At 43.9% G+C, this 23115-nt stretch overlaps 1 protein-coding gene across 2 annotated transcripts in view; it reads right to left on the reverse strand.

Moving 5' to 3' along the window:
• Positions 1-203: 203 nt before the first annotated feature.
• LOC127410963 (steroid hormone receptor ERR2-like) overlaps positions 204-23115 on the reverse strand; it is a 96879-nt gene continuing 73967 nt past the window's right edge. For both annotated transcript variants that reach the window (XM_051646256.1, XM_051646255.1), the window contains exons 6-7: positions 14779-15048; positions 204-6029 (exon numbers count right to left, since the gene is read on the reverse strand). In XM_051646256.1, coding sequence (XP_051502216.1) covers positions 5785-6029; positions 14779-15048 — 515 coding nt within the window. In that variant the 3' untranslated portion in view covers positions 204-5784. The remainder of the gene's footprint in view (positions 6030-14778; positions 15049-23115) is intronic.

The following is a 23115-nucleotide window of genomic DNA, read 5'->3' on the forward strand; positions in this document are numbered from 1 at the left end:
TTTTAGTGGTATAGATCATTGTTATCATTTGGTTAGAATGCACTAGGTATTCTGACGTCGGCATTTGAGTAACGTTTAACACGTTTCTTGGAACTCGTCTCCTTCGTGCAGACATGAAATGAACAAAACTCCAACATGACTTTGAGAGTACATCTTTTCTTCATTACCCTTTCATTTTTGACATAAAAAAGAATTTGACAGTTCTTTGTTAAATGAACAATATTATTGAACAGTGTGACCAAAGTGATATACAGTATCATACACAATGAATATCATTAGGAGAAACAGAAAAGATTTCGACATTTTGACGTGAACATTGAGGGACCAATTCTGACCTGAACATGCTCAGTTCAAACTACACAGGATGTTTAAGCAAATAAATAAATGACAGAAATGTACAGATATGTATTTTCTTTCTTAAACAGTGGTTTTTCAGTAGGAACACATGATGGGAGATGTACAAATAAACGATCATGTCTCTTAAAAACATTTATCACAGATCTGTATTTTTCATAGAACATAAAGTTAACTATTTTCCCATTGTCAAAAGAAAAAGAGAAAAAAAATTGTGCACCCAAAAAGGATATGTAGTGTGTTTGGTGTGTGGTGTGGTCTACACATAATGGAGCAGATGTAAATAGCCGACAGCGCTGCAGGCAGAGCTAACCTAGTTATCGACGGCCTTTCTTTTAATACCAGATACTCTGTCACAATGCTTGCACAAAAACAACCGAATAGCCTGCTGACAACAGTCTAAATAAAGGGCATTGTGAAAAGGAAACAAGGAGTTCTGACTATTTACAGTTTGTCCAAACAAGTGATGAGGTAGCTATGTGAATGTTGCATATTTGTTCATTAATGTCCATATTAAGTGTTGTGTTTGCGATGGACTGACCTCAACAGATTTTAAACAAAATGAAGTATGATAAAAAAGCAATGTCTGCACTTAAGCAGGAACTCTTACTGATGGTTATGGTGCTTCATAATGGCGGGTTCACACATCCTCCGTGAGCGGTGCATGAGCGGGGCAGTTGCGTTGGATGTTCACATTGGCCGCGTCTCTTTCGTGAGAAACAGTAGCGCATCTGTGCAAGAAATAAAGTCATCTATGGGGTCCTATGCCAAATTTTTTCTTTAATAAGGCTATAATTAGCTGAGGTTATTGCTGCTTCAAGCCAACAGCGGGCAGTCACGTGCACTTCATCTTTATCAGCACACTTGGTTGTGATTGGTTAATGTTGTGTCTAAACTGTACATCTATATACACAGAATGGCAAAAGGTCGGGCAGTTTATTAATTCTTTATTTATTTTATTGAGTTTACTTGTATGCAGACATATAAATTGTAGTCCAATATAGGTTCGGTTTGAATAATTTTGATTTGCTTTTGTGTCTTTTCAATAATCTCCTGATTATTTTAGTGTTGTACTACACCCAGGGCCACTGAGCTCAGTGTGAGCCGCGTGGCAAAAATAGGCTCAACGCCGAAACTATCCGCGTCTTCACCTCACGACTCAGGCTTGCAGTGTAAGCAGTGTCATCTGTTAATATGGGTGCCGAAATGAAAACACCCCACTCACGCCCCACTCACGGAGGATGTGTGAACCCAGTGTAAGAGTTTGTTTCATGAAAGGTTCTCCCAACCTGGTCTCATAGAATCATGTTCCTACATTTTTGCAAAATGATTTTTAGGTGGCTTGTTGTAAGTATCGTGGCAGTTTCCTGGTGAAATAAACTGTAGAGGCACTAAAACAATGACTTTTACTCCCTATTACACAAAGCACAAGAAAATTGTCAGATTATCACTTTATAATTTAAGATTTAGGCTAGGTCAATAGTGCATTAAACGTAAAAACCTAATTTGTTCGGGAGAACTTTTAACTTGCTCAACTTGGACATTTCATCGCGGAACTGCCGCAAAACATGTAATGAACCATGCAATATAATTTTGCAAAAATGTTGTCACAGTCACTTAATTTTCATGAAGGCCTGAGAGTCTACGCAAGTACGCAAATGCAGATTCTTAGCCAATGCATTGCAAGCATAAGGCCTTGTACACATTTAACATGTGTTGCTGTGGTGATAGCAAACCTCAAGGAGGTGATAGAGTCACATTAAAATGTCTGTGTCTTTAAACCACGTGTAATTATTCAGGTAGCAAGCTATAAAATGTGGACATTTTAACCTGCTGGTCACCAGCAAATGTTGTGAATTGGATGCTTGGGCTGGATTCACGAAGTAAAATAGTTCTTAATTATAAGAAGTTCGTAAGAAGGTATCCAAATATAAACATTGACAATTAAAAAAAAAAAAAAAGGTAAGAACATCCTTAAGAAGTCTTGCGGCAATATAACATATTGTTAACTTTTTTTTCTTAAATCAGAATTATATTCTTAAGAATAATTTTTGAATCTGGACCCTTGTCCCCAGCATGGCATACTGGTATCCCCAACAGACTTCTTAACTAGTTTAACTAGCAAGACTTCCTTGGCCAGTTAGTTTTACCAGAAAGACATGCAGGTTGACAAGCATTTATTTTTGCTCTGCCATGACAGTAAAATTAAACAAAGTAGCAGAGTTTATGCTAATGTCTGCTATAGAGCCCCTTGTGGCAACGCTTAGATTGCAACTTATACTTGCATTGCGTTGTACAGTAAATTACATTCTGAGACATTTTGAATGTGACAATGTGTATAATCAAGCTTGCATAGCTAATTCACGTACTTGCGTAGAATATGTTTCGGGCTTTACTCGCACCTTGAGTTGGAAAGGTGAAATGTTCGCTACTCAGTTTAGAGGTGCTCTGCTTTGGCATGACATGGGTCAGAACTGATCCCAGATGTTAACTCACATTGTTGCACTGCATAAAAAAAGAATCCCTGTATTATATTCTGCCTATCCACCTGGTCAGGCCTACTCCATACATGAGACTGTGACAAGTTCAAGTCTTACAAGGAGAAGTCTCACCGTCCTCCATGAGAAGGCCAGTGAGTACACAACAGACCTCTCACTGGCCAGCGATATAATGAGAACGATAAACTGGCCACCATAACTATCAGTTCCTTCAATCACAGTCTTGAATTGTGACAGTGCCACAGTTTAATTCAAGTAAATGACATTAGTAGTCCCTTCCCAGTACATTCGTTCCCAAAATGAATGATGACTGAGTCCTAAATGTCAGATGTTGCAACATGATCACACAGGAAATCAACATGTTGCTTCTGACTGTTCATGTATCCTGAAATCGACCCTATTCTGCCGAATTACTGACAAGCGGCATCTCCCATTAGACATTTTTGCATCAATTCAGATGTGATCACCTCTCCCTTTGGTTCTACTGACAGAGGTTGCATTTTCGATCTAAAATTACATTTGTACTCCATTGGGTTGGGGTTTGGGTTAGGGAGTAGAGTTAATAAAATATGCATTCCTGTTGACTGTATTACATTATTTACAACTGAAAAATTCAACTCGCTTTTGGCACCACTCTCTAGACATTTCACCCCGAAACTGGTTCTGTTCAGCAACACTTCCAGCTTTGCCCACTGGGGGCAGTTACGGTAAGTACAGACCTGTTTTCATAGCAGAACTTTCAACAAACTCTTGCCAAATTCACAGTGAGATCAGTCAGGATGTTGGATATCCTACTTGATATCTACAACTTCTGACCAAAGCATTCTGTTGTCCGATGGTTGTAAAATGTCACAAAAAGCAACAAAACTGCCAAAGCACTGATATTTGTTTTGTACTGTAGGTGTACGATTATCACCTTAGAATTTAATTGACTGTGTTTCATAAGCTGCAGATGTTTTGTTAGTCTGATAAGCAAGTTTTATTACCATGTAAAATATAGTAGTAACTTCCTCATCATTGATTAGTTTTAATTTGTTAAAAAGTCAAAAGCCACCTTTCTAACATTGAGCCAAATGGTTTTCGTTGTGGAACCGTACCGTTACATACCGATCTTTTTGCACTGTGGTACTGCGAAATCAGGATTAGAATGGACTGACTGAGCAATTTATCAGTCGTGAATAGCCACATCACTACAGGGGTTCTACCAACCTAGATATCCGGGTCGGGTACAGTTTGTAAATGTACCGTACTGAACCATGCTCCAAGGAAATGCTAGCTGATCAGTGACTCACTATGCTCAGAACCGTTTGGCCCAATGTTGGAAAAGGGCTTTATGTTTAATGCTAACTGTGTACACCTCTCTGGGTTCCACAATGTTCCGTGACGTTGCAGACAAAGGCTTAGAATAGCTTTCCCAGAGTTTCCAAGTTGGAAACCTGACTTCAAATGGCGTTTTATTACACTATGCCAAGCAGGAGATTGGGAACTCTGAGTTGAATGGAGCACAGTCTGACTGAATCTTGTGGTTTAGGGTCATCTTCTCTGGTGGTTCTCACAGCCAGAAACTTCAAGTGGACCAAAGGTGTAATAAGGGGCCGTCTACTACAAAGGCCATTTTAGAAGTGCGTAACAATGCTATTGCGTCAACATGTGGTCAAACACTCCCCCTATTCAGACCGCAGTCATCTTCCAAGACCTAAAAATAAAGCTGGTGATAAAGACCTGCACCTGTCCACCTTTATTTGGATACATGGCTATAAAAGTCCTGGCAGCCTCTACAGGGGTCCAAGCAGATGATGAGCACCTTGTTTCCTCTCTGAGTGGTTTGGCTCTGCCAGTGGCTTCACAAGCCCAAAATAGGGCGTTTGACATATGGGTGTCTGATTGTTTGAACAAGGAATCTCATGGACTTCTGCCACACTCATTGTAAATCCTTTGAAGCCTTCTTCACCCAACGATCCCTCGATCGACCCCTACCTTCACGGGGGCCAAATCGGGACCCCCGTGAAGACTCACCAGCTAACACCGAGTGCCAGTTTTGCCACATCAACCGAATTTAGGCCAAAACATCAACCATAACAAAAACAAGTACGTTAAAAAAGGAGTACAGTGCAACACAGGAGGCGGACATACCTCACCCTCTTGCATGACAAGCAAAGAAGTTAATTGGATGTCAACCAGCTGTTGACTCAATTTATTGCTGATTTACTACAGAGTTAGCTGACTGAAGTCCCGGCGACAGGAGTTTTATAATCATGTTACAAATGTTTGTCCTCCCGGAGCTAGGATGAGACATCCAGAAGACCAGGATTCACCATTCCAAAGAGGTATATTTAAGGATGTCAGTTCACATTTAGGGAAGAACTGGGCAACAAATGGCTGAATTTTGTCCAACGTTTCATTGTCCACTCAATGGCCTCATCCCACAGCTCATTGTGTTGAATATTTACAAGTCCTCAAGGTGTCGTAGTGATGTCTGGGGTGCTGAACAATTATGTACGTTCAACGTGGGGTTGTTTGTGACACATACAGAGGGTTAGGTTTTTGAAAGCAGAACCAAATCAAATGACCACCAACAGGTATGTGAGACAATTCACTCTGAAATGACTTGCAGAAGTTTCTTTCATCATATATAACCACAGATCATGAAAAAAAAAAAAAAAAGCATTACTGTACAAGTACATAGCATTTGTTATAGATTTTTAAATTATTATTTTTTTTTTCATTTATATTTATACTTTTAACTGTTATTTAATTTTTTCGTTTTTTCAGGTCTTTAAAAATGTCTCATGTCTCAAGGACACACGAGAGGAAAGTCTGCAACCTGGGTGTCCGTCGGAAGACCGTGCGTCCTCCCTTGCCAGTGTGTCTCTGTCACAACTCATTCGCTGGAGCCTTGATGATGTCACAGGACGATGCTGTGGCCGGCCAATCAGACTTTGGCCTCCAGCATCTCCAGGAAGAGTTTGTGCATGGGCACCTTGCCCTGCATCTTGATGCTGTAGAAGTGTTGAATGGCTTTTGTTGCGGTCTGTCGCAGCAGAGGCAGCGTCATGAGCAGTTTTCCGGCCCGTCGAATGTCTTCTGTGTGTTGACAGCTCTCATAGTCCTGCAGAGCTTCATGAAGAGCGTCCTGGAGCTTCTGAACCGACTCCACGTCCTCTATGTGCATGGAGTCTGCAACAATAAATGACACATACTGAGTACAATACCTACATACAGATATAGACATGATTACAATGTGCCAAATGAGCTGCAACAGATCTGTTGTATGAGGCAGAAGTTTTTCTTTCAAAAAATGTACACTTTTTCAATATGTAATTACAATTTCATATACTGTATATACATCTATAAAATAACATTTAAATAATTAAATATGGCCTTACAGTTGTATCCTTTTTTTTCTTGAGCAATGAGTGATTTAGTCAGTGTAGAAGTGATTCAGTAAAAGTTAAATCAGTACATTTTTCTCTGTTTTTTTGTCAAATGCTGTAACAGAGACCACATGGACACAACAGACATCTGTTATGAGCAATAATACATTGAAAATCACCTTCCAGACACAATCTATAAGATATGAAAAAGTATAATTAAGGATTCTATAAAAATAGGAATTAGGTTTTGCCTACAATGCACACAAAATAACATCAAGGCAGAGTTGCGTTTCCTGTCTGGATAAACAAAATTAATTAAAAACACTCAATTTGACAATATGCCAACAATAACAAAATCTCCTCTACATCCTACATACTAGCTGCACAGACAGTAACCAAACTCACCACACGGTGTTCTTTCTTTATAGTTTATTTTATTTATTTATTTGATAATTTAAGTAATAATTTAAAAATAATTTATTTATAATACTAATATATATATATATATATATATATTAGTATTATAAATAAATTACTTGAAAATATTTATAGTATGGCATATTGTAAAATAAATACAAAAAATAGTAATTGTTAAAACTAAATTTCTTGAAAATGAAATAGAATAGAGGATAATATTTTGTATTACTTTCATTTATAACAGTTTATAATTTATTATTACATAACTACAAAATAAATTATAATAATACATTATAAACCATTATAAATAAAAGTAATACAAAATATTATCCTCTATTCTATTTCATTTTCAAGAAATTTAGTTTTAACAATTACTATTTTTTCTGTATTTATTTTACAATACGCCATACTATAAATATTTTCCATTCGACTATTTATTTATTTATTTATTAAGTTTATTTGAAATAATTTACTTTTACAATTTTGTTATTTGTTTATTTATAATTAATCTTTTATTTTTTATTTTACATGGTTCTATACAATCGACATTATTTACATACAGTGTATTATGTTTACTGTTTTGGGAATACAAAAGTACTGTTATTTATCAATAAAACATACTGAACCTAAAAGAGAGAGAGAGAGAGAGAGAGAGAGAGAGAGAGAGAGAGAGAGAGAGAGAGAGAGACATTGCGGGGGTGGTAGTGGGGCAGGGTTAAAAAAACACATCTGAGGAACAATTTCCTTGCAATCCATCAGAAAGAGGCTGTCGATACGATTGATAAACTGCTAATTACAAAATCAATGGCTATGAATTTTCACAACTGTCAGACAGCGGCGCTCCCGTGAGACCCATTGGACAGAGCCTGTCTCTCTCTCTCTCCTGTCGTATCTCTCGCAGTGCTCGGCCTGTCATCCCGACGAACGGCAAATGCCACCATCAGCATTTTCATTTCTCAGCCAGACAGAGGAAGACAGTGAGCAAGAGACAGAATACAACGAGTGCGAGGGCATGAGCACGGCCGCATTGATCAAATCGGGATGGGGCCGCCTCCTGAAAAGTCTGCTGTCGATACGGGCGCAGTGTCTTCTCCCCTGGAACAAACGAGGCCCATCGTGTGCTCATACTCATTCCATTCCACTTAACACATTTTATTGACAGCCCTGCTGTTCCTAATGAAATGCTAAATTTATCTCTCTCAGCGGCCAGGCCCTGTGGCTACTGTTATGGAGATAGAGAGAGGAGCGTGGAATGCAGCAACACGGAAGGCGTTCAATTAAAAGCTCAACGGTCTCTTTAGGCCTCACTTTCTCTTTCCACTTGCCCTTCATGTTTATCTCGGGTGTATCCGTCTAAGGGACTTGCGTCACCTCCCAGAGCAGCAAAGAGAAACTGTACTCAGAATTGAGCTTGATTTCACAAAGTTAAAAATGATTATAACTTACAATAAATATTTTTATTTTAATATATATTTATCATTTTAAATATCAATAATACTATTACTATTACTATTATTATTATTATTATTATTACTAATACTAATGTTTTTATTATTTTTAAGTCTAATAACTATTTGTGAAGTTGTTCTCCCACTACATTTTTTCTGAAAAACTTTAAACATATATATATATAATACAATGAATATATCTTGTATTAAATACAATTTTTATTATAAATGTACCATTTTTATTTCATTAGTTCCCTATCTGTCACTCACTCGACGTTGGTGTCGATGTAGTGACACTAGGGGTCACTCTTGGGAGCCCGAGACACCTCTGGTCTTTGATAAAAGGCCAATGAAAATTGGCGAGTGGTATTTGCATGCCACTCCCTCGAACATACGGGTATAAAAGGAGCTGGTATGCAACCACTCATTCAGATTTTCTCTTCGGAGCCGAACGGTCATGCTCATTGAGCTGAATACTACTGTTCATTCACCTGCTGGATCTGACGGCGCATTTCAGCGGCTTCTCCCTCCTCTGCACTGGTGCACTGCAGAGAACGCCCCTGGGCGCTTCGGCAGAAAAACTAGAGAGTATATTTTCTGAAAGAGCATTTTTCCCCTCTAAAAGAGTATATATTTCTCTAAAAGAGCGCACACACGGAACGTCTTTTTAAAGACGCGTCTTTTTAAAGATGCTTTTCCGATTGTGTGTTATTCCTGGTTGTGCTCGTTATCTCTCGCCTTCTAACGGTCACGATCACTGTCTTTCGTGTCTGGGCACTGCTCACGCGGAGACAGCGTTCGTGGATGGTCACATTCTCATTGCGAGAATGTGTCCATGGCAACGTTGCGGTCGCGGCTCGCCTTCGTAAGGAAGCGAGCCACCCCAGAGACTCCCGCCTCGGTCCTTTTACCCACGGGTTTGAGGCCAGCGCGGCTAGCACTGGGGGCGATTTGGGGACCCCAATGGGACCGCCTCCGCCGGGTATCCCCCCGCGGAACTCCCATCCCCCAGCATGCTCGTCTGCCCCGATCGGGCTTCCGGGTGAGTCCGCCGGCTCGTCTCACGGCGAGTTCGACCTCTTATTCGGAGCCCGCGAAAGTGATGAGCTCTCGAGCGCAGCATCGAAGAGCGGGCTCGTCCAGTCGGAAGCCTCGGCTGGGCTCCTCCCTTCGGGGTCGATCGCCCAGTCACAGGCTGACGCGGAGATGACGACATGCTTTCCCGGACAGCCACGAGCGTCGGTTAGAGTGGATTTCACCGCTCTTCCCTGAACCCTCGCGGCTCTGTGATTGGTTCCTGGGCTCGCGGCGCCGCTCAAAGCCACGCCCCGCCCCGTTCCTTTCTTCCCGGAAGTGCATGAAGAGCTGACAAGATCGCGGGAGGCACCTTTTACTGCCCGGTCCCGATCTTTTCAGCTTCCCCGCTCTCACTACCCTCGATGGTGGGGCGGCCAAGGGTTATTCGGCAATCCCCCGGTGGATAAAGGCGCTCGCGGTGCATCTATGCCCGCAGAGCGCCGCCACCTGGCGTGGGTGCCCAAAGCCCCGTCCAAGGCCTGTAGGTTTACGTCGTCTCTGACGGTCGAAGCCTACGGCGCTGCTGGACAAGCCGCCTCCGCCCTGCACGCCATGGCTCTCCTGCAAGTCTGCCAAGGCGCTAAAGGAACTGCACGAGGGTAGTTCCGCCCCGGGATTGATGCAGGAACTGCGCTCGACGACCGACCTCGCTCTCCGAGCGACGGAGGTCACGGCACGGTCTCCCGGGCGGACGATGGCCACACTAGTGGTCCAGGAGCGCCACCTTTGGCTCAACCTGGTCAAGATGGGTGAGGCCAACAGGACACGATCCCTTGCTGCCCCCATTTTTCAGGCGGGCCTATTCGGCGACACTGTCGAGGACTTTGCCCAGCAGTTCTCGATGGTAGAGCAGTAGATGGGTGCTAGCCGGCTTGTCCTGCCCCGGCGTGGCTCAAGATCCCCCCATCTACTCATCGCCGAGGGCGTCCCCCTGCGGTGACTGCACCGGCTCCGCCGCAGCCCGCCCCTCCGGCCCGGCCCCGGCGTGGAGCCCACCGCAGGAAGCCGACGCCACCCGTCTCACAGCCGGCACCGAAGAACCCACGGAGGTCTTCGAAGCGCCCCTGAGACGGGCGACCCAGGGACAACGAAACCCGCTGCTCTGGAGCTGGTAAGCAGATCTTCTTTTTGTTACCTTTTGCATTTAATTGCGCTGCATGCCCAAGTGGCTGCAGTACTCAAGAGCTCCGCAAGAGTGGTTTCCTTGTTCCCTGGGTCACATATTCGGTGTGTACGGCTGGCATCACGACCACCGTCCACCACTCCATTTGGCAGGTTGGCGCTCCAGCGGCGGTCTCCCGCCCTGAGCGCCCAGCTGTGGCACAAATCTGCCCCCGATGTGACAGTCTCCACGGGTCATGAGGACAGGCCTCTTCCTCCCCCGTCCCAGGCTGTTCCGGGGGTGGTCACAAGGAGCCAGGTAAGTGCTTCGATGTCCTCTGACTCAGCACGGCCACGATGGGGTGTGACACCTCAGGCTCCGCCCCGCCGCGAGGCCCCACCCGCCGGTACATCCGATGACGTTGTCCCTTTGGTCCCCCTTGCGCGGAACTCGTGTGAAGCATGGCTTGCGCTTTCCAGTCCGTCGCGAGGGCTGGTCCGGACCGTCCGACTCGGCTGCACGATTCACTTCGCTGGGCATCCGCCCAGGTCCAGCGGTGTCCACTTCACCTTGGTGAAAGATGGAAACGCTGCTACCTTGCGCGGAGATCGCTACCCTCCTACGGAAGGACGCGATAGAACCTGGCCCTCCAGCCGAGATGAAGAGGGGGTTTTACAGCCCCTACTTCATTGTACCGAAAAAAGGCGGTGGGTTGCGGCCAATCTTGGACCAGCGAGTACTGAACCGGGCCTTACACAGACTCCCGTTCAAGATGCTGACGCAAAGACGCATTCTAGCGAGCGTCCGGCATCAAGATTGGTTCGCGGCGGTAGACCCGAAGGATGCGTACTTTCACGTCTCGATCCTTCCTCGACACAGACCCTTCCTGTGGTTTGCGTTTGAGGGTCAGGCGTATCGGTACAAGTCCTCCCTTTCGGCCTGTCCCTGTCTCCTCGCGTCTTTACGAAGATCGCAGAGGCTGCCCTTGCCCCGTTAAGGGAGGTGGGCATTCGCATTCTCAACTATCTCGACGACTGGCTAATCCTAGCTCACTCTCGAGACGGGTTATGCGCACACAGGGACCTGGTGCTCTCACACCTCAGCCGACTAGGGCTTCGGGTCAGCTGGGAAAAGAGCAAGCTCCTCCCGGTTCAGAGCATCTCTTTTCTCGGTTTGGAGTTGGACTCAGTCTCCTTGACGGCGCACCTTATGAACGAGCGCGCCCAGTCGGTGCTGGCCTGTTTGAAGGCGTTCAAACAGAAAACAGCGGTTCCACTGAAACATTTTCAGAGGCTCCTGGAGCATATGGCGTCCTCGGCGGTGGCCACCCCGCTCGGGTTGATGCATATGAGGCCGCTTCAGCACTGGCTCCAGACTCGAGTCCCGAGACGGGCATGGCGCCACGGGACACACCGCGTGGCCATTACACCGGTCTGTCACCGTCTTTTCAGCCCTTGGACCGACCTCTCGTTTCTACGAGCAGGTGTTCCTCTAGAACTGGTCTCCAGGCGCATCATGGTCACGACAGACGCCTCCAAGACGGGCTGGGGCGCTGTTTGCAACGGGCACGCAGCCACCGGCCTCTGGACGGGTCCGCGGCTGCGTTGGCACATCAACTGCCTCGAGTTACTGGCAATTCTGCTCGCCCTGCGGAGGTTCCGGCCGTTGATCCAGGGCAAGCACGTGCTAGTTCGGACAGACAGCACGGCAGCGGTAGCATATGTCAACCGCCAAGGCGGTCTGCGCTCCCGCTGTATGTCACAACTCGCCCGCCGTCTCCTCCTCCGGAGTCAGCAGCACCTCAAGTCGCTGCGAGCCACTCATATCCCGGGCAACCTCAACGTTACAGCGGACGCGCTGTCACGGCAGGTTCCCCGCAGGGGAGAGTGGAGACTCCACCTTCAGGTGGTCCAGCTGATTTGGAGTCGATTCAGTCAGGCACAGGTGCACCTGTTCGCCTCCCAAGAATCCTCCCACTGCCCGCTCTGGTACGCCCTCACCGAGGCCTTCCTCGGCATAGACGCGCTGGCACAGCTGGTCCCCTGGCATTCGCAAATATGCGTTTTCCCCAGTGAGCCTGCTCGCACAGACCCTGTGCAAGGTCAGGGAGGACGAGGAGAAGGTCGTCCTGGTAAGCACCCTACTGGCCCGCCCAGACGTGGTGCGCGGACCTCACGCTCCTCGTGACAGCTCCCCCGGGCAAATTCCCCTGAGAAAGGCCCTTCTTTCTCAGGGAAGGGGCACCATTCGGCACCCGCGCCCAGACCTCTGGAATCTCCATGTCTGGCCCCTGGACGGGACGCGGAAGACCTAAGCCGTCTCCCACCTGCGGTGGTAGACACATTCACTCAGGCTAGGGCTCCCTCTACGAGGCGCCTGTATGCCTTTAAGTGGTGTCTGTTCGCTAAGTGGTGTTCTTCCCATCAGGAAGACCCCCAGAGGTGCGCAGTCAGATCAGTGCTTTCCTTCCTGCAAGAGAGGTTGGAAGGGAGGCTGTCCCCTTCCACCTTGAAGGTGTACGTTGCTGCCATAGCAGCACGCCATGACGCAGTCGACGGTGAGTCCTTAGGGAAGCATGATCTGATCATCAGGTTCCTAAGAGGCGCCAGGAGGCTGAATCCCTCCAGGCCACGCCTTGTTCCCTCATCGGACCTCTGTAGTTTTTCAGGGTCTACAGAGAGCCCCCTTTGAGTTTTGCAGTCAGCCGGGCTTAAGGCACTCTCCTTGAAGACTGCCCTCCTGACTGCGCTCACTTCCATCAAGAGGGTAGGTGACCTGCAAGCGTTCTCTGTCAGCGAAATGTGCCTGGAGTTCGGTCCGGGCTATTCTCACGTGATCCTGAGACCCCCGACCGGGCTATGTGCCCAAGGTTCCCACCACTCCTTTTAGAGACCAGGTGGTGAACAGGAGGCAGACCCAGCCCTGGCGTTGCTGTGTCCGGTGCGCGCTTTGCGCATCTATTTGGATCGCACGCAGAGCTTTAGACTCTCTGAGCAGCTCTTTGTCTGCTTCGGTGCACAGCGGAAAGGAAGTGCTGTCTCCAAGCAGAGGATCGCCCACTGGCTCATTGACGCCATAACTATGGCATGTCTCGCCCAAAACATGCCGCCCCCGGTAGGGCTACGAGCCCATTCTACTCGTGGTGTAGCGGCTTCTTGGGCCCTGGCCAGAGGTGCCTCTCTAACAGACATTGCAGAGCAGCGGGCTGGGCAACACCCAACACCTTTGCAAGGTTTTACAACCTCCGGGTGGAACCGGTTTCGTCCCAGGTAGTGGCACGCAACACAAGCGGATAAGCCCGGGATAGCCGGCCGGGTGTATCGCTTGCACATAGCGCCTTCCACCTCCTTTTGAGCTGAAGACGTGCGCTGTTAATTCCCAGTAGTGTTCACAAAGGTTGTTCCCTGGTTGACTTCCTCCGAGCCCTGTGGCAGTCGAGTTTTCGGAGAGACTCGCTGCCGGCCCAGTACACGCGCTAACTAAGAGCCCGGTTCTGGGGTAGGTGCTCCGCATGTGGCGGTTCCCTGTAAGGCTAACCCCATGCGATCTATATCTTCCGCTAGTTCGTTTCCCTACTGGCAAACTGCGTCTTCCTTGGGCAGAGCCCCTCAGTCTCCATGTTGTAGTAACTCCTCCCCCATTGGGTAGGATCTACCTTGAAGGCTCTCCACATGGTTGGAAAGACCATGTGATGTATTCTTCCACTTAAATATCCCCCCTCTCTTGGGGCGAGGTGTGGTCTCCGCGGTGTCCTCCCCTTGGGAGGGACACCCCCCGACTAGACCTGGCGGCCCAGTCGGATAATCCCCCTTCTTTTTTAGGGAGTGGAAAAAGAGAAGGGGAAAGAGGCCATGACTGGGTTAAGCCTGTCTCTATCTCTGGGTAGTCGACTTGTCCCCAAAAAGGGCCGTTCGACACTCATAACTGTGTTGGGGGAGGTTACGTGTCGACCTGGTGTGCTGGCTATGAGGCACACAGCAAGTCTGCCCACCACACACCGCCAGTTCACGTAACACAGTTCAGCCTTGTGGCGTTTTGTATAGGGACCCCTAGTGTCACTACATCGACACCAACGTCGAGTGAGTGACAGATAGGGAACGTCATGGTTACTGGTGTAACCTCCGTTCCCTGATGGAGGGAACGAGACATTGGTCCCTCCTGCCACAACGCTGAACTACCCGCTGAAATGGCCGGACCTTATATCGGCTCCTCAGCGTAAAACCTGAATGAGTGGTTGCATACCAGCTCCTTTTATACCCGTATGTTCGGGGGAGTGGCATGCAAATACCACTCGCCAATTTTCATTGGCCTTTTATCAAAGACCAGAGGTGTCTCGGGCTCCCAAGAGTGACCCCTAGTGTCACTACATCGACACCAACGTCTCGTTCCCTCCATCAGGGAACGGAGGTTACACCAGTAACCATGACGTTTTATTTAAACTTTATTGATTGGGTAAATTGAGTATCAAATGTGGCTACTGTTGTTTTGCATGAAGAAACTCATCATACCAGAGTTGGCGAGCGCGATGGCCTTGAGCGTCACAAACTCCTCTTTCTCCACCTTGAGTTTCTTGTACTTGCGGACGAGCTGCAATATGGAGACGTAAAGGTCGAACAGACCCGTGAGTCGCGAATGCTCCTCGTCCATCACATAATCCTCAGCGTACACCAGCTCATCCTCGTACGGCAGCGAGCGGAACACAATACTCAGGATCAGAATCTCCATCCATGCGCTCTGCAGTAGACTCATCTGGTCTCCCAGAGACAGACTCGAGAAACCTGAGAAAAAGATGAGACATTCACTAGGTTAGTAAACGTTGTCCGAGAGCACAGAAATTTAAAGAATTTTAAATTAAGAATATTCCAATGTTGTCTCAGATGTTTCTCCTAAAATTCCTCAGGAGAAATCAAATTCAGTAGTTGACATACAGTAAGAGTATAGAGCTACTGTGTAAAATTATAATGTAAAGTCTCCATTTCATCTTGTTGCTGTCTCGGAGACATTTGTACAGTATATCATTTTGTGAATTTTCTTTTCAAGGTTTGGAAATTGTAGCTTGACGTAGTGCATGAATTGTTCAACATTCATCACTCCTTTTGTTCGGTACTCATAGTAAACTTCTTTTTATATATTTTCAGTGTGAACATACCACTCACTCTACTTTCACTACGAAATGGTGTAGAATAGTGCTGAAGTATGTGATTTGGGATGCAGCTATTCTGCTTTTAAACATGAAGTGCAATGTGAGTCATGTGTGTGCTACTTTTCGATCTACTTCTTCTCGTTGGACAACTCTCACTAAACTTCACAACCCTCTTCACCGCCATGTCTCCCTGAAGCCCATTATATGAGTCGCCCTCACAGCTCTGATGATTCAAATGATTGCCTTACACGTCCACTAAAGCAGCACTATCTGCCCTCCTCACGATTAAAGAACTGATAGATTACAGTATTGATTGCCCCTGACCCCAAACTCTCCCTCTTTCATATGAATGATCGTATTGAGGCAGAGATGAGCGGGCGATGCCTATCAGCCGGCAGGTGACACTTTCCAGTGTTTGTGGGGCGAGAAAGAAAAAGAGTGAGAGGGAAATAAGAAAAGCGTGAAAAAGGGAAACCTGAGTGTTTAATTTCCCTTATCAGCCAGGCGAACAGCGTCCGGGCGTGCCAGAGGATACATTAATTAACAGATTGCGATCAGGACAGCGGGGCCCCTGACAATGTGAAGGGGATCAATAAGGAATGGAGGTGGCGGGATGAACAGGTGCAGCCGGAGAACAGGCCAGTGCACTTACAGATGCCACAGACTGTCAAACACATTCAGTCGCTATTAGGCCTCATTTCAAACCAAAACAAATTAATTCACAGAAATGTGTCAGTGATTCAACACAGGAGCGAGTTAATTGCGAAGAGATGCTTATGCAAAGCGCATTGATTAGCGCATGAGCGCTGCATGACAATGACGGCCTTCTATCTTACTGAAGGCCAAAATGGTCTTTGTTGAAACAGACATCTGGATGGTGATAGGCTGATATCCTCAACCCATTTCACTTTAAAGATCAGAGAAGAAACTATAGATTTTATGCTTTAGAAATTAACCGAATTGTGAAAAATGGGCATTACATACCAGAATGGAACCAGACCAGGGGTCTGTTTCCCAAACGCATCGTTAGCCAACTATGGTCGCAAGTTCCATCATTACCAACATAGTTCAATGATTTGGTGTTTCCTGAAACCGTAGTTCCAACTAACATTTGCAAACAGCATCGCACAGTTGTGTGGTTGGAACCACATGTCTAGAAGCATAGTTCCTTGTTTGTTTGATTTGTGGACATCATTTAACATCGCTGAGGCTTCTATATCTTTAATTCCATATATATTTTTCATTCTGTCAACACTTTGACCATGTTTCATGCATTTAAGAAAACTATTTATTTAGGAGTTTTGCAGAAAGCGATGTTCTGAAACGTCACACGAAAGTGCTTTTTCACACATTTTTCACACATTCTGTCGGAGAACACAGCTTTTATGTGTTTATGTTAACTCATAAGTGGCGTAAAAGGGATAGTTCACCCAAAAATATTTACTCACCCTCATGATATCCCAGGTGTGTATGACTTTTTATTCTTCTGCAGAACACATTTGAAGAAAAATAGAAAAATATCTCAGCTCAGCAGGTCCTTAAAATGCAATTGAATGGAGATTTCTCTTTTGAAGCTCCAGAAATCACAGACAGTCAGCATAGACGTCATCCATACAACTCCAGCTGTTAAATGAATGTCTTCAAATGTGACACGATTGATTTTGGTGTGAAGGAGATAAATATTAAAGTACATTCTAGCTATAATCAAACGCTTCCAGTAAGCTTCATGAGAGGGTGGAGTCCAAGCAGACTCTCGTGTGATGTATTTGCATTGCCATGATACAGACGTAATCTCACATTCTCCTCTCTGTTGAGACATCCAGGATAAGCACACAAACGCACCATTGTGAGTAAAGAAACAGATAAATACAGATCTAAACCAAAACCAACCAAGCTACTGTACAGTGTTCCTCCTTCTCACTTGTAAACAGTGCTGCTCTTCCGGCTGTCACTCACGTGCATCAGTTCTCACGTGTTTCAAATGCCAATGCGATACGTCACACGTGCATTCCGCTGCAGAACAGAAGCATGATTTAGAATTAAAAAAGTACTTAAATATTGATCTTTTTCGCACCAAAATCGATCGTGTCACTTTTAGCAGACATTAATTTAACCGCTGGAGTCGTATGGATGATGTTTATGCTGACTGTCTGTGATTTCTGGAGCTTCAAATGTCTGATCATCATCCACCCACATCACCGAGAAGAAGATTTTGTATAAATCAAGCTGTAATTTTGCCAAATTACGCAAAAGTTGTGAAAAATTATTGAATTGTGTGTATTTAGGATACAAGATGTTAGCTATGAAATTAGCCAGCCATTTTATTTGAAAACTGTTACAAATTTTATTTCCTTCACCTTCATTTCCAGCACTGAATTCTATTAAACACAATACAGAATTTGAAATGTGCTGGAAATGACACTGTGATGGGAATTATCGTAACAAAATTGTGTACAATTGTGTACAAAAATGTACAGTGTGAAAAATGTTTTAATGAGACTTTATTTTCTAGAAATGTACAATGTTAAAAGTGGCTGAAGTAAAAAAAAATAAAAAAAAAACACCCAAATATGAGTTTGTAAAAACAGTTCTTAAATAGATATTATAAAATGTATGGTTCCGACTCTAATTTCTGATTAATTGAGCCACGTTTGAAGCCCCTGTTTTTTTTAATTTTTTATCCCCTTTTCTCCCAATTTGGAATGCTCAATTCCCGCTACTTAGTAGGTCCTCGTGGTGGCGCGGTTACTCACCTCAATCCGGGAGGCGGAGGACAAGTCTCAGTTGCCTCCGCTTCTGAGACCGTCAATCCGCGCATCTTATCACGTGGCTCGCTGTGCATGACACCGCGGAGACTCACAGCACGTGGAGGCTCATACTACTCTCCGCAATCCACGCACAACTTACCACGCGCCACATTGAGGGCGAGAACCACTTAATTGTGACCACGAGGAGGTTACCCCATGTGACTCTACCCTCCCTAGCAACCGGGCCAATTTGGTTGCTTAGGAGACCTGGCTGGAGTCACTCAGCACACCCTGGATTCGAACTCGCGACTCCAGGGGTGGTAGTCAGCGTCAGTACTCGCTGAGCTACCCAGGCACCGTTTGAAACCCCTGTTAAATATTACAATGATTAAAGCAGATTAAAGCTACACAGGGCTTTGGGTTCTCTGTAAATTACCATATGTAAATGTGTTACCCTCCTCATGTAAATTAGAGTAAATAAACAGTTAATAATGGGACATTAATATTTTAATTTTAGTAAAAGAAATACTCAAAGGAGTGACCCAGAAATCACTTTTTATTCTGTATAAAGCTGGAGTTCTGTTAACTTGGACCAGTAAGAAACCACCCAGTAACCAACCAGAACACCCTAGCAACACCCTGGCAACCACCCCAACACCCTAGCATTGTGGCCGCGAGTTTTGCAAGGGCAAGCACCAGTCACATTTTCTTTGTAAAAATCTAGTTTAATAAAATGCTAAAATCTAGTTTGACTTGTCCATTTACACACATGCTGAAATGCTTGTCAGATCATGGCTTTTACTCTCAGTGGATAAACATCTGCCTTTGTGATCCAACTGAAGCGCTAGTAAAAAAATGTAATCAGTTTTTAGCTTGTTTTTATGCAGCTCAATAAAGTTCAATGTTGGAAACACCTTCTATACCAGAGGCGATATATTTCAAGCTCGCCTAAATCAAAGGCTGCATTTCTGAAAATAGACAAAAGCAGAAACCTTTGCAAAAAGGCTTTTTACGAGTCCAGCAGCCTTTTACAAACAAAATAACCATAAAAAATGACAAGTTTTAATCTGCCTGTATTTATGAGCTCATATTTGAAAATGTATTTCAGTCAGTTTATGGTTGTGGTCTCCTCCCACTCACACTGATGGTCTGTTGGTTGAGTTTGTGTGAGTTTCAATGTCAATCAGCTCCAGTCTTGATGTCAATCAAGACCGGAGCCTGTGTCCAATGACACTTAACATGAGTGAAAATAAAAAACTTTTATTCTATAGACATTTGCATTATGCACATGCCATACAGTGTCAAACTGTATTTAAAGAATGACATACATACTGCGAGGTGGAAGGCATTGTGGTTGAACAGCTTGTATTTGAAAGTTTAGTCGTGTGTTGCGTTTGGCATGAGCTCAGGGCTGGTGAGCAGTCTTGTTGATATTATATATGAAGCAAAGTAATTTATGAATGAACAAGTATTGACTGATCTCCCCTCTTGCCATGCAAACTGTAGATGAATCACAGTCAGCAGCTGCAGGTAACACAAATCTGGCTCCATTCAGATGTGGAATGACAGTATGATTATAATCCAATCAATTACCGATGGATAAAGTCAAGTCCCACCCTAGATTTTGTCTTGCTGAATATTCTGCTTCAAATGGGTTGCGAATGCCATCTTATGTTGATTTTAAATGAAGATCTATCAGTACTTTGTCATGATAAGTGGCTCATCAGAATGGAGCACAGCACTGGAGATCATTTAGCCAGTGAAGTGTGGACAATATGACGTTTAGTACGGTTAAATACAGTAATCCCCTCGTATTAATCTGCTTCTCCTGACCTTGTGTCCGGACCGCACGGCTGCTTAACTCCTCCCCCGAGACACCGCTGGCCTACACAAGGCGTTTAGCTTCATGACAAGCCAGAAACAGGGTTTAATCAGTCACATAATTACACATAATTTATTTCCACTGCTAAACAGACCCTCCGGTTAATGAGTAGCCATGTAGTACTGACGAAACTGATCCCGCAAAACAGGGATTCACTGGGTGTGTCTTTGGAGTTTGAGATTTTTGGAGCTGGATTTGATAGCGTGAATCAAAACCCAGAATATTAGCGGGACGATGTCAAAAAACTCTCTTGGCTACAAGCCCCCAAACAAGTTGTCAAAAATGACTTGCACAAAATAGGGGTTTCACCAACTAGTTGGGTCTGTGTTGACTAGATGTGGATCACATACCGCAATAAAGAATTGTTTTCCAATAAAAATATCTAAACATCAAAGTATTTAACCCTCCTATTGCGTTCTGGTCATTTTTGATCTGGGAGAGGTAGATAATAATGTTTAAGGTAATAATAATGAGGGTGTGGTGAGAGCAAAAGTTCACACACACATTAGTCTAAACAGGGCTTGAAAGAGGAAATTGTCGACATTTTACTCTGTAGGCATCTGATGATGAACCAGCATGCAGCAGACACACACAATAACATTTGGCAGAGTAAATAGAATAGATTTAGCTTAAAAACATAGTAAAAATGTATTCATGTTGTAGACAATGTAGACTTGAGTTGTACAGTTGTTTTGATGATGTTTAGTTGAAAAAGAATACACTGGTTTCATACATTTTGACCCCCAAGTTCTATTGAGAAGTTATGAGTATTAGGAAATTCATTCAAATGAGTAGTAATTCTCACATTAGATGTTAAAATAAATTGTATATTATTTTATATATTTTTTAAAATTCACAGAAATGTTGATAAAAAGTATGTCCTTACATGTATCAGACTGATTTTGATTTATTTAATGTATATTTTGAAATGTCAAATAATTTCTAAATTGTATTATATATATATATATAAAAGCATATTAATTAAAAACTTTTATATTTGGCAGTTAACATGCCAAAAATATCAATCTTTTTACATGTATGAACAGTTAAGAAGCTATTAAGAACTTACAATATAGTTCAAGATGAAAACCATCGGGTGATGAATGATTTATAAGTGTAAATTCCACCGGGTCAAAATTGATCAAATGCAAAAGGTTGTTTTGGATTTGAAAGGTTGTTCAGATTTTGCACACAATAGGAGGGTTAAAACAAGGTATATTCATTGAGAAGCAAAAAGATACAAAGAGTTTTTTCCCGACACTTTATGTTTTGAATTAAATTATTTCATTTATATTGGCAACGTTTAAAATTGGCAAATTTTGGCAAAAAGTTTTTTCACGTATTAATCATGAACCTCGATAAATTTAGTTACATTTATGCTTAAAACGAGAAAAAATAAATAAATAAACTGAATTCAAGATATGTTCTTTCTTAAACTTAATGTATGCAATATGCAAAATAACAAAATGAGAAAATTGTAAACTTGCTTCTAATGTAAATTTGTCTTGTTTTATAGTTAAAATATCTAAACATCCTTAAATGTTTAAATTGTTAATTCAATTAAGATTTCAGATTCAAAATGACTAGTACTGATTAATAAAATGCATTGTTCTATTTAGTGACAGCAGGAAGAGAACTTCTGTCTTGCAAGAAACAGCAAAGACTGCTGATGCTATGCGGCATATGGTGACTCATTTGCATGAGGTAAATAATGACCTGCCGACTCGACTTTTCTGGGCGACTAGATAACTAGTAAAAATGAGTAGTTGTGCAAACCCTCGCACAAAACAAAAAAGTGATGACTTCTCCTTTCCGTTATTGCCCCCCAACCCCTGCAGCAGATGCCACTCGCCTGCCTCTTGCCCCGTCGGTACCCCCACATCTCATGCGTGGATGGCGATAGGGTCGCATGAGTTGTTAGGTCAGGGCTGATTGCTCTATCCATCATGATGTGTGCTGCTGGAGTCTCCGTCAGTGGTTCAGTTGAATATACTGAGGCCTGTTGGTTGGTGTCTATATTTAATAAAGAGCACTGATGAGGTGTAGATTTATCGTCAGGCAGCATTCACACACCATTACGAGGAGATTACACAGCTCGAGCAGGATCAGCCCTGGCAACATGGTAAAGAGATTTCACTGTTTAATGACAACGAGAAAACAGCAAAGCTGAAGCCAGGAAAAGAGAGAGAGAGAGAGAGAGAGAGAGAGAGAGAGAGAGAGAGAGAGAGAGAGAGAGAGGCAAAATAACAGCATGTAAAGGGGAATTATTGAGTGTGAGTAGACGCAGATGCGGTGCCTGTTAAATTTAGGAAGCGATGAAACCAACAGCACTCTCATGTAAAGTGCATCTTTGCATCTTCAAACTAATTACAAACATGAATTTCTCAACACTTAAAGAGAAATAATCTGACAAGCACAGTTTTCTGCCCTGTATTGACATATTCCCTATTAGGAGTTATTTTAAAGGGCTTGCCGTTTAAAAAAAAAGAAAAAAAGAAAAGCCAGTTCATTGAAGTTTACGTCACAGTCATGAAACATGATTTTCTGTTTGGTACTTCTTATCGATTACAGGTGGTATTGGGGGAAAAAATCAGATCCACCCATGAGTGCAAGGGTGGAGTAATCAATATTTTTTCTGGACAAAAATGACTAAATATTAAATGCTTACAGTATACCTTATAAGGCAGGATCCTAACTGAAATTGACCCTCATAAGTGACTGATTTGAAACACTCATCATGGGCAGCAACTCACGTGAAGCGCACCAGAGACTCGACTCACAATTGATTTAAATAGTGTTTGGTGTTAGCATGTTGCTAAGCTAACAATGCGATATTCTAATAAGCATGATATAAATACATAGTTCACACAAATAGTGGGTAAAATAGTAATGGGTTCAATTAGATTTAACTATTTATATTGATGCTTTGGTACTGAATGATTTATAATCAACATTTCTCTCGACGTGTCCACCACATTGGATTTATTTTTCAACTGAGCTCATTCTGGGATTGCCTTCTCTTCAAAGGATAAATGAGGCCAAAATTAGTATTTTAAAAGACAGCATAATCATG

This window comes from Myxocyprinus asiaticus, chromosome 20 (assembly GCF_019703515.2).
Source record: "Myxocyprinus asiaticus isolate MX2 ecotype Aquarium Trade chromosome 20, UBuf_Myxa_2, whole genome shotgun sequence".
NCBI classification, from domain to species: Eukaryota; Metazoa; Chordata; class Actinopteri; order Cypriniformes; family Catostomidae; genus Myxocyprinus; species Myxocyprinus asiaticus.